The sequence below is a fragment of the Oryzias latipes genome, chromosome 20 (genome assembly GCF_053564925.1).
Source record: "Oryzias latipes strain Hd-rR chromosome 20, Olatipes_Hd-rR_3.1".
Taxonomy (NCBI): Eukaryota; Metazoa; Chordata; class Actinopteri; order Beloniformes; family Adrianichthyidae; genus Oryzias; species Oryzias latipes.
In genome coordinates this window covers 13,815,575-13,827,121 of record NC_136256.1, presented here as the reverse complement: position 1 = coordinate 13,827,121, position 11,547 = coordinate 13,815,575, and the positions used below count along the sequence as shown (strand labels likewise).

The following is an 11,547-nucleotide window of genomic DNA, read 5'->3' as shown; positions in this document are numbered from 1 at the left end:
GAAAAAAAAGTTCAGAGTGCTTTAATTCAACACATCAAAAAAAGCAGAATCACTTCTGAGCAATCCCCAAAAAAATTACCATAAACCTCTTATTAATGCCCTACCATAGTGCATTTGTTGACCTTATTCCACTTATTTCAGCTGAGTTCCATTAAAACATGAATTTAAGTAAATAGTTGGAGACTTGTTTTATACTCTATTCAAGATAACGACAATAGTCATGTTAAAAGAGATTTGTTCTCCATTAGGCACTCTTTTCTCCAGAATGTTTGCTTGTTTTGAGATCGGAGTCTTCGGCCCACCTCCACTAGCTCCATGAGAGGAGTTAGCCTAGCTAATCATCAAGGATTGATTTTAATGCCATCATTGTCACTTAGTGCTCTCTTTTTCTTCGGGACCATGGTCAGCTCTATTTTTTGGAGATAATCAACTTTTAAGTCGCTTGAAGAACTACATCAGAGCTGCCGACCGCAAAAAGGTTCATTGAGTGACATAAAGAATTAACTTTCCATTTTCAATTTAGAACTGTGAAAATATCGATTGCTTATATTGCTTATATGTGTTTTATGCCTTTAGAAAATTTCAGAGAATCTTTTCTGTTAAAACCAACCATATTCTGTCATTTTCTCTTGTTTTCTTTATGAGATGATTAAAGTTTGATGAAATGAGACATATCCATTTTCAATATATTTGTTCTTTCCCTTTACCACCAGAGCTGCTGGCAACAAAAGGAAATAACAAACGCTTTCCAAACTACTGTAACTTTTATGATCCTTTACACCGTTGATGTGATTTCAACAGATTCTGAGGCACAGAAAAGCAGATTTCACAGGTGACATGAAATAATATGCCTTTTTGAATTAAGTATTTAAACTTTTACGCAATATACATAATTCAAACAGATTAAGAGGCAAACTTCAGTAAGTGTTGCATATCAGTAATAAGCGGCTTTTTTTCACCTTGAGAATCTGTTGCAATTATGTTTATTACATAAATGGTTAAAGAGTCACAGTAAGTCATGGAATGTCAACACTGGAACTAAAGCTCTGGTGTTAAAGGGTTAAGCAAAAGTCTTGGATCTGGGAACAAACCAAACAAAGCTGTAAATCCTAAATCAGAGCCAGATTAAACCATAACTGAACAGTTTACTGGACAGGCAAAGTCACAATGTTACAGTAGGTTTTGTCATCGCTGGTTTCTTTGTTTTCCTCCTTTTTTTCCTCTGTTTTTCATTCTTAGCACTCGTGCTCTACATTAATGATGGTGGACTAAATTCTTCATTAAGATTTGTCTCATCTCCATAATCAATTCCTTTGTCTTCATCTGCTTTGTTCGTAGGTTGAGATGGAAAGGGTTCTCCTGGAAGATTTTCGTGTTCTGCCTCACAAATCCCTCGGTCCTCTCTGGTGAACCCTGAAACCCCAAAAAAGACAATTAAATGGCCCCTTCACAAAATGCTAAACCTAAATATCTGGGAACCTCGTGAACACACACTTTGAGTCTGGAAAAGAACCGCTGGCTGTTTGGGTTTTCTTCTCCTGTGGACGAGATAGACCAGGAACAAGACGAAGAGCAACAGGAGCAGGATTCCACCAAATACTGTACAGATCAGCAGCAGCAAAGATTCTGGAAGTGACAATATTTTACAGGTTTAGATCAGTTCAGGAGAAATAAATGCTTCTTTGTTGGGAAACATCAACAAGGGGTTTAAGCTTTGTTAAGTTAGAAGCAATTGTAAAAAGTTGAAATTAAAAAGATGATTTACAGAAAATATCAAAATGGCACAAATTCTTTTTAAACCAAAGTGTTTGGGCCAAGTCACAGAATAATCCAAGGAAAAGCTTTGTGGAATTGTACACAAAACAGTCAATTACAAAGAGCAGAGTAATGCTAGACTTCTGATGGTTTCAAGCTACTGCTGAAGAGAAAGTATGTCCCCAAATGTATAGTCTGAAGTAAAACTGGGCGTCCTAATGGGCCCTTATGTGTCATGTACTTGGGGCAGGTGCTGGCACCTTACTAAAACCTAAAGTGGGAAATAAGGAGACCTCATGTCAGACATCAGTCATATGTCATAAGTGTGTGCAATTTACATTTGGCTTACAGATACTTTACGATACATATACCACAGAAATGCACAACATTCATACGTTTCATTTCGGTGACACCCCATAAGGTGGTTATACAAGCCTAAAGGGAACTGAGAAACTCACCTATGCTCAACCCCCCCCCCCCCCCCCCCCCTCCCCATGCAGGTGCATGTGCTTAAGAATAAACCATTATATAGGTCAACTACTATGAAAGAAATCAATTAGGTTAACTCAAACTTTAAACTGACGACATGGATCGGTTTGGGAGGGGATACAATTTTGGAAAAACTAACTGTTGATTATTGTGGTTGTTTGTTGCTGCATTTTGTGTTACTCTGCTTATGTACAATTAGACAAAAAGAAATAATTTTCCACTGACGGACCACCCAAAACCAGCCCCCAGAGGTCATATTATGGACTGCAAATGTTTATGTTGGTTTGTTTCACTTTACTTACGCCTCACAGCAACAGTGATGGGTGCTGACTCAGCAGAGGCCACAGTGCGTCCAGACAGGGTAACCTGGTACAAACAGCTGTAGTTACCCTGGTGTTTTAACTCGGCCACAGGAAAGGTAAAGGACGCTGTGTTGTTGACTGCTGGGCTGTTGGTAGTCATGTTGAATCCAGAAATGAAGAGAAAGAAATGACCCTGAGGAGATTCAGGGTTAATGGAGCAGGTGATGGTAAAGTTCAGACCACCAGTGATCTCTGCTTCTCCAGGACCCCAGACCAACTCTGCTCCAGGAGAAGTTAGTGAGATGTTGGGCGCCTGTAGGCTCACTGTGAAAACACAAAAATGAGGTAATTTAGGAGTTTCAGATCATCCATTGGAGATGAAGCCAACTAATCAGGACGTTTTTGAGGTGTACATTTCCTTTTGAGATTGTTTATAGGACAAAATCCAGAATTTCAGGGTTTGTATTGATAGGCTTTATGTGACCATCTGTGATTAAGGGAAAACCAAAATTTACTGTAAATGAATAATTTATGAATAGTCTGAAATCATTTCACTTAAAGATGCAGGCCAATTGACATTCTTAATGCTTAAAGTATATTTTCAAATGTCCCTCCATCTGTTGGTGTTTCTGAATATTAAGGAGATGGAAGGTTCCACCTTTGAACAGTGAGGCAATCACAGGACAGCCAGCACAGAGAAGTGGGCTTGTACTAGTTCTATTTATTATGACTCAGAACATGATGTCCGACATCACCAAAAGCAGCACATCATCCAGGATATACCAAAATATTGGAGTGTTTTATTTTAAACAAAAAGACAAAGCAAAGATAAGCTTATACAGCCTTAAAACTGAAAAGATGGGTTATGTTCTTTCTACGAGATTGAAAAGTTGGCAGAATTGTTACTTGAGGTTTGAGTCCGGGTTATTTTCATTTTAATACTAGGCCTTAATACAAGAATATGTCTCTAATAAGGAGAGGATTAAGATGTTTTGATAAACACAAAAAGCAACAACAAAATCCTTATTTTAAGGCCGGTTCTCCAACCTCTGACTACAGGTGACACAAAGGTTTTTAAGGTAGTTATTTATAGCAATTCAATCTTCGGTTGAGAAAATTCTCACACTGAGGAAAACTGCAAGAAATAGAAGTTTATGAACAAAAAGACACAATTTATATTCTAGCCAAAGAGATGTAGTTTTTCAAGACTTTCCAGATTGTGTGGATTTTTTACCGTTTACAGAAACTCTGACAGAGTTGCTTAATGACGAAGTGAAATTTCCATGTGGTCCTTTTTTCTGATACTGACACTGGTACAACCCTTCATTTTCAATGTCAGCTTTGGAGATTGCAAAGTTGGCAGAATTGTTCCTTGAGGTTTGAGTCTCCTTAAATGAACTCTGAGTATTCATCAGGATGAAAGTTCCACCAAGGACTTGAGTTGGAATTAAACAAGTGAATCCAAATCTCTGACCCCAGGAAACATTAGTAAAACTCACAGAGAGTCTGGGCTTTAGGAGGTTCACTGAAAAAATGCAGAAGATAATAATACAAGAGTGAATCTGACTCCTTTCTCAACTTTTTTGGTGCATACATTTTTAATAAAAAAGGAATTATATTTTTCTTACCAGTAACATTAAGTAGGTCACTTAGAGGTGAAGTGAACGTTTGACCAGAAACTGTTTTCTCGTAGTGACACAGGTACGATCCGTCATGATCAAAATTCACTTTAGAGATGTTGAAGGTTGCAGCGCGGCTGGCAGAAATTTGTGTCTGTCTGAAGGAACCTGAGATCTTCTGGAGAAAAAAGGTTTCTCCTAAAAGTTCAGCTGCAGTGGAACAGGTGATTCTGAGTTCCTGACCCCAGGAGACCTCTCCAACAGGATCCATGGAGATGCTGGGCTTTACAAGACTTTCTGTGGGAAGTTTAGTTAAAGCAAATTTAAACACTAACTGTGAATTTTAGTCTAGCAGACATTCTATATAAGAAATGGTACAGTAACTCACCTGAGCAGATTACACCAGCATCTTCCCCATGATTACAGTTATGTTTTCCATAACCGTTGTGACCACACTGTGTCAATGAGCTTTCACTGCCTGAACACTCCATATCATCCAGCCAGATTTTGTCTGATCCTTGACCAAAAAGAGCTGATTTAGGGGCATGTAGAGCTGTCCCACAGGACAACTGTCTGCAGACCACTTTTGCATCATTTAGATCCCACTTGTCGTGACAGACTGTTCCCCAGACTCCATCGTGTAGGACTTCAACTCTTCCAGAGCAGCGAGTCGATCCAGATCCAACCAGCCTGATCTGACCTTAAAACACATCACAAAAAGGCTATATCTATGAGTTGTTTTGACAGCAAATTATGAAAAGGAAATAGGAGAATACACTTACCTGAGGCAAATGAGCTCAACAGACATGAGACTGAAAGAAAGAAAAGGTTTTTAATTAAATCAGAGAAAATTTTAAATCTTCCGGAATGTCAGATTTTGTGAACTGACTCTTACCTAAAGTCAGAAACTGAGAGTTTCTTTGCTTTTTGCTGAACATGGCTGAGATATTCCTGCTGTGTGTGACCAATATGAATGCAAAAAAGAAAAACAGAGTTAAATTTCTGCAGGAGAGCAAATATATCTTACTTCCTCTTTTTGAGAATCTTCTGTTTCTCTTCAAAACAGGGTGTATTTTCTGTGTCTGTTATTGAAAACTGCTGATTGTGTTTTCTTTTTAAAAAACAAGAACTTAGGATGATGTGATGAAAGTGCATGACTTCTCGTTTCCGTGAGTACAGGCGATGAGATTTTGTTGGAAAGTCAGCGAGAAAAATTTATAAAATGCAGCAAGATAGTATCACCAACTCACAAACCATGCACACTCAGTGAACACAGCAAAAAAATCTGACTTTAATTGCATCCTGCAATGCAATTATTTTCTGAGTGTTTAACCTTCTAATTGTGTAAAAGTCACGTTTAGAACTTTGAGAATTCATTTTGGGTGATTTTTACCTAGCACAGTGAAAAACTATCCCACCACGTTACACTTAATATGCTAAAGCTAGTCGCAATTAGCATTCGGCTGCATTTTGTAATATGTAGCCATGGTGCCAAACGAGCAGTTTAACCCTTGTGTGGTGTTCATATTGTTGTTACTCAGCCAGTGTTCGTGGGTCTGGTGGACCCGTTGCATGTTGTGGTTTTTAATGCCTCACAATCAAACACTTTGATGTTAAAATACTCGACGGATGTTTACCTCAATCAGTATATTTAGTCAATATTTGCCCTTTTACCTTTGTTAGATCACATTCATAACTCATTATTTAAAACGTGATAAAGAAAATCAGTTAAAATCAAGATATGAGTGGAAACAAATTTTCAAGTGAAGCAAGGGTTTTCAAAACTACTGACTTTTATTTATTTGAACACAGAAAATGAACCCATTTAGCTGCACAACACAAGCTGAACACATAGAGTAAACCTATTAGTCAAGACAACACATCAGCCCCATTGAACACATGGCCTTCTAGCCACTAGCCTATACAACACATGGCCCTGGCTGCTGACGGCCTGGTCCTGTGGCTGGGTGCTGATGGCTTCGTTTTGGAACTGGCTGATGCTCAATCTAAATGGTAAATGGTAAATTGCGTATACTTATATAGCGCCTTTCTTCCAACAAGGACAAAGGGCTTTACAGTCACAGACCCATTCACCCAGTGACACACACATTCACTCACACATTCACACACTGGTGGCGGCTCCGCTGCCAAACACAGGCGCCCGCCTACCACCAGAGGCAAGGTGGGGTTCAGTGTCTTGCCCAAGGACACTTCGACTCATGGGCGTGCAAGGCGAGAATTGAACCTGCAATCTTACGATCATGGGCCAACCACCCGACCGCTGCTCCACGGCCGCCCCAATCTAATCATCTTCTTCAGAGTCACTGTCAGACTCTGAATTTTCAGAAATGTGATCCTCTAATTCTGAAACCTCCTCTTCTGAATCGTCTCCCTCTACATCATCATCAAAAACGTCACTCTCTTCTAAAATCAATTCCAGGGCCCTCTGCGCAGAAAGCCTTTTGGCCATTTTGATCAGTTGTGATAAGAAACCACACTGGCAAAGCTATATTTAACGTGTCCCGCCTCCAATTTGTAGCAGATAAAGAGCGAGATATTAAAGATTCCCGCAAGAAAGTCAAATGGTTAAATGTCAAATGTGCGGGAGAACGAGAGCAAACAGAGTTGATTTTTGAATTATTCTAACAATGTTGCAACCTTGCGCGGGAACCGCAGGTGCAGAAACAGAACTCACATTTACAGTGAAACTTTCTCTCTCTGCCACACTCTCTCTCTCTTTCTCACTGGTCACACACACACACATACACACCTACACACACCCACACACACACAGCAGGCCCAGACAGGTGGAGGACAGAGTGTAGGTACATAAAACATCAATTTCCACACTTCTATTAGCCCCGGGTCCAGTGGACCCGAACATCTTATATGTAATAGAAATGTGTTGGGGGGGTATACGGTGTGTGGTCATTAAAAATGTATTCTGATATATGTTCTTCACAGAAAATGAGCCAAGGCCAGTGAGTCTGAGTTTGAAAAATTAATTAATTGTATCATTTTTCTTTTGATAAAATGTAAACGGGTCCCACAGACCCGAACACCACATAAGGGTTAAACACACAAAAAAATTCCACTCTATTGTATTTTACCCATTTATCCAAATGCTCGATTTTTGTAGGGTCCTAACTTTCCACACAATTCCAATCCTTACTCTGTGCCTTTCCCATTTTTCAAAAACACTTGTTTGTTTAGCAATTCAAAAATACAACCTGCAAATTCAGCGATTTGCTAAACACAACAACAACAACAAAACACAGCAAATACAGCTATTTGCAAAACACAGCTACCAAAAACAGACAGCAAATATGACGATTTGCACACAAAATCACATTAACATTCACACACTCTTTACTTTGCTTAATTATAAATGCCGGCTTTTTAATTATCTTTAATTGATACAGCTCAAAGTTATGTTACTGTTATTTTTTACTTCATATATGTATTATTTTATTAAACATAGGATTTCGAAGACCAAATAGTACCTTTCCGTTGTCTTTCTCCTTCGGTATACCGTCAACCTTTTGGACTCCAGCCAACGGGATGGGCACCAATTCCAACTAAGGGTTGACTCACCTAGGAGTCAGCTGTGGCCACAGTCTCCTGGGGCCCACCACGCTCACTAAAATCCTCAGGTATGCTGGTATCCGGCTCGAAGGACCAAATTAATGTTGGGTTAAAACAACCTGCAACATCAGAACAATTCAAAAAAGAAAGAAAGACAAACAGACAAAGGTACCTTTTATGAAGGGAACGAACAGCGAATAATACCCAGTTATAATCTCTCAGGCGCATATTCCTGTTGCTTCCTCTTTTACTAATTTTGTTGGGTTTTCCCTAATTTACATATGCGCTGAGCTCTAATGAGGGGAAACACATAAAAAAACAGCTGCAGCGCTATCAGAAAACATTAATTTCAACATGTCCATCCTTTCACAGTGTTCCCACATTATCTCTGGACCTGCAAAGCCTTTTCTCACGAATAAACTAACACAGAGCGTCCTTCGATTCATTCTGGACACGGCTAACACAGGTTCTCAGGAGAATTCTGCAAAGACACAAAGATAATCGTTTTCTCTCACCTCCACCTTCATGTGAGACAGAGTTGGAAAAAGACACTTCTCCAAACATGATTATATCACCTATATATGGCGAGGTGATGCACAAAGGCTGGGACCCTGCAAACATGACGGGCCCTTCAGAGATGGTCCTGGACAGAGGGCACGGCCACTGCTCTTTCTTGAGAAGGGAAGATGGGGAGGCTTATAGCCTTTGGATGCCATGAATGGAGAAATACTAGTGGCAGAGGTGACCAAGGAGTTATGTGAATACTCAATCCAGGGAAGATGAGTTGACCATGATGCAAGATGACTGGCAGCAACACAGTGCAAAGCCGCCTTCATGTCCTGGTTAGCCCACTCCGTCTGGCCGTTGGTTTGGGGGTGGTATCCAGAGGACAGGCTAGCAGTGGCCCCAATGGTCCGGCAGAAAGCGTTCCACACCTTGGAGGTGAACTGGGGGCCACGGTCTGACACAATGTCCTGGCGAAGACCTTTTAACCGGAACACATGCTGAACCAGGAGGTTGGCTGTCTCTAAAGCAGATGGGAGCTTGGAAAGTGGCACAAAATGGACGGACTTTGAAAAACGGTCGACTATGGTTAAGATTGTCGTGTTACCTTCAGACGGTGGGAGGCCAGTAATGAAATCCATAGCTATGTGGGACCAGGGTCGATGAGGAACTGGGAGCGGTCGCAGAAGACCAGCTGGTGCTCGATGGGAAGCTTTTCAACGAGCACAGACAGAGCAGGCCTGGACAAACTCACGTGTGTTAGCAGATATGGAGGGCCACCAGAACCGCTGTTTGAGTGACACCAAAGTCCGGTGTATCCCAGGATGGCAAGCCACCCTTGGAGCTGTAGTCCCACTGTAGCACAGAGGAAGGAGCAGATGGGGGAACAAACAGGAGACCTGTGGGACATTCAGGAGAAGAGGGAAGGTCCTCCAGAGCTCTCTGAACCTCATGCTCCACCTCCCAGATGGCTGCACCAACAACACAGGAACGAGGTAGGATGGTATCCTGGGGAGTGTCGCACGATGCCGTTATCTCGAATTGCCTGGATAGGGCATCAGGCTTTAGGTTACGAGACCCTGGGTGGTATGTGAGGGTAAAATTAAAGCATCCCAGAAAAAGGGACCGCCAAGCTTGATGGGGATTCAGTCTGCGGGCAGACAAGTTCAAGACAAGCTCAAGACAAGTTCTTGTGATCTGTCCACACCATGAAAGGTTGAGATGTTCCTTCCAACCAATGACGCCATTCCTTTAGGGCCAGCACGACTGGACTGCAGACAACTCTCGATTTCCTCTCCGCAGGAGAAAGCTGCTGGGAGAAGAAGGCGCAGGGATGCATCTTCTGATCTGTGGATGAACGTTGAGAGAGCACCGCCCCTACTCCAGACTCTGAGGCGTCCACTTCCACCATGAACTGAGCTGCAGCATCAGGATGGGAAAATACAGGAGCAGAATCAAAACAGATTTTTCAACTTAACAAAGGCTGCCTCAGAAGACCAGGAGAAGTGTTCTTTAACAGAGGTCAGCTTGGTCAGGGGAGAGGCCACAGAGCTGTAGTTCCTGATATACCTCCTATAAAAGTTAGCAAAAACCTTTGGAGCTGTTTCCTACTGGTGGGTGTAGGCCAATCTGCAACAGCTTTGATCTTGGCAGGATCTGGTTTGAGTTGGCCCTTCTCAATAACAAACCCAAGAAAACTGACATTGGAGGCATGAAAATCACATTTCTCACCCTTAACATAGAGTCTGTTTGCAAACAGCCGCTGTAAAACAAGCCTAACATGTTGAACGTTTTCCTCTAGAGTCCGTGAAAAAAATCAAAATATCATCAAGATAAACTAACACAAATCTATTCAACATGTCACGCAGAACATCATTGATTAGACATTGAAAAACAGCCGGAGCATTAGTCAGTCCAAAAGGATTAACCAAATATTCAAAATGTCCCAGAGGAGTGTTGAAAGCGGTCTTCCACTCGTCACCCTCCTTTATTCTCACTAATGATATGCGTTTCAGAGGTCGAGTTTGGTGAAGACGGTTGCAGTCTGGAGGGAGCTGAAAGCAGAGTCTATGAGTGGGAGAGGATACTTGTTTTTTACAGTGATGTTATTCAGACCTGTGTAGTCAATGCATGGGCGAAGGGACCCATCCTTCTTCTCCAAAAAGAAAAACCCTGCTCCAACAGGGGAAGAGGATGGGCGGATAGGTCCAGCAGTCAGACTTTCAGTGATGTAGGTCTACATCGCATCCCTCCCAGGTTTGGATAGGTTGTACAGTTTACTGGAGGGGAGTTAAGCACCAGGTAACAACTCTATCTCACAGTCATAGGGTCGATGAGGGGGCAGAGAGGAAGCACGGTCCTTGGAAAAAACTTCCTTGAGGTCATGATACTCCCATGGAACACACGAAAGGTCAACAGGTTTAGGAGGATTAGGAGAGGTGGAAACAGGTGGTACAGCAGCATGTAAACAGTGAGAATGGAAGGCAAGGCTCCAATTAACAATGGATTGTGAAGACCAGTCTATGTGTGGATTTTGGAGTGAAAGCCAGGGCAGACCTAACACAAGCAGAGAGGATGGAGATGGGATTATGTTCAAACTAATTAGTTCTCTGTGGTTGCCAGAAACTAGCAGGGACAGAGGATGTGTGTGGTGCGTTACACAGGCCAACAGTCTACCATCCAGAGGAAACACTTTTTTGGGGTTAGGTAAAAGTTCAGTGGGGATGTTAGATTGGGACACAAAATGAGAGTCAATAAAATTGTCATCTGCACCGGAGTCCATCAAAGCCTGGATCTGTAATGTTGTGGTGTCATAAGAGATTGTACCTTTAAGATGGATGCGTCTGGAGAGGAATCCACAGGGGTTCGGCTCACCAGTGCCCACTCCTGAGCCTGATTATTTATTATTTATTTATTTATTTAAGCTTTATTTAATAGGGACAGTGCACATTAATGAACATCTACCAAACAATGATAGGCGTAAACATGCTGGATTATAGCAATGATGCTAATTTGCATCCATAGTCCCTAGGCAGGAAACATAAAACAGGACAAAACAAAAGACAGAATCACAGATACAATAAGAACACAAGAAGGTGGTACATTATGAGAGTTAAAAGTCAGTGGCTACAGGACTGGTTTGCTTTCAGCCACTGCTTGAGCTGTGTTTTGAAGGTCTGTAATGTTTGACACTCCCTGATGTACAGTGGAAGACTGTTCCAGAGTTTACTGGCCTTTACAGAGAGAGCGTTTTGTCCAAACGCTGTTTTTCTGTATGGAACCTCACAGTCCCC

At 41.6% G+C, this 11,547-nt stretch overlaps 1 protein-coding gene across 2 annotated transcripts; it reads right to left on the bottom strand.

Annotated features, from left to right (window-relative positions):
- Positions 1-967: 967 nt before the first annotated feature.
- LOC105358639 (uncharacterized) lies at positions 968-5,403 on the bottom strand. Of its 2 annotated transcripts, XM_023950393.2 has the most exons (8): positions 5,061-5,401; positions 4,948-4,977; positions 4,554-4,865; positions 4,175-4,462; positions 3,781-4,071; positions 2,547-2,870; positions 1,495-1,626; positions 968-1,413 (listed from the first exon to the last, which is right to left on the bottom strand). In XM_023950393.2, exons 1-8 carry the CDS (start codon positions 5,101-5,103, stop codon positions 1,250-1,252), a joined length of 1,584 nt encoding a protein of 527 aa, XP_023806161.1. In that variant the 5' UTR covers positions 5,104-5,401; the 3' UTR covers positions 968-1,249. The 2 variants fall into 2 exon arrangements, with proteins under 2 accessions (XP_023806161.1, XP_078794507.1); XM_078938381.1 differs by lacking the exon at positions 3,781-4,071 and having other exon boundaries at positions 5,061-5,403.
- Positions 5,404-11,547: the final 6,144 nt, after the last annotated feature.

Bases quoted from the DNA above. Each gene is read 5' to 3' on its own strand.
- LOC105358639 (XM_023950393.2), bottom strand. From the start codon at position 5,103: ATGTTCAGCAAAAAGCAAAGAAACTCTCAGTTTCTGACTTTAG. The intron at 4,978-5,060 runs GTAAGAGTCAGT...TCTTTCTTTCAG, and splicing joins CTCTCAGTTTCTGACTTTAG to TCTCATGTCTGTTGAGCTCA. The intron at 1,627-2,546 runs GTAAGTAAAGTG...TGTCACTTCCAG, and splicing joins CATCACTGTTGCTGTGAGGC to AATCTTTGCTGCTGCTGATC.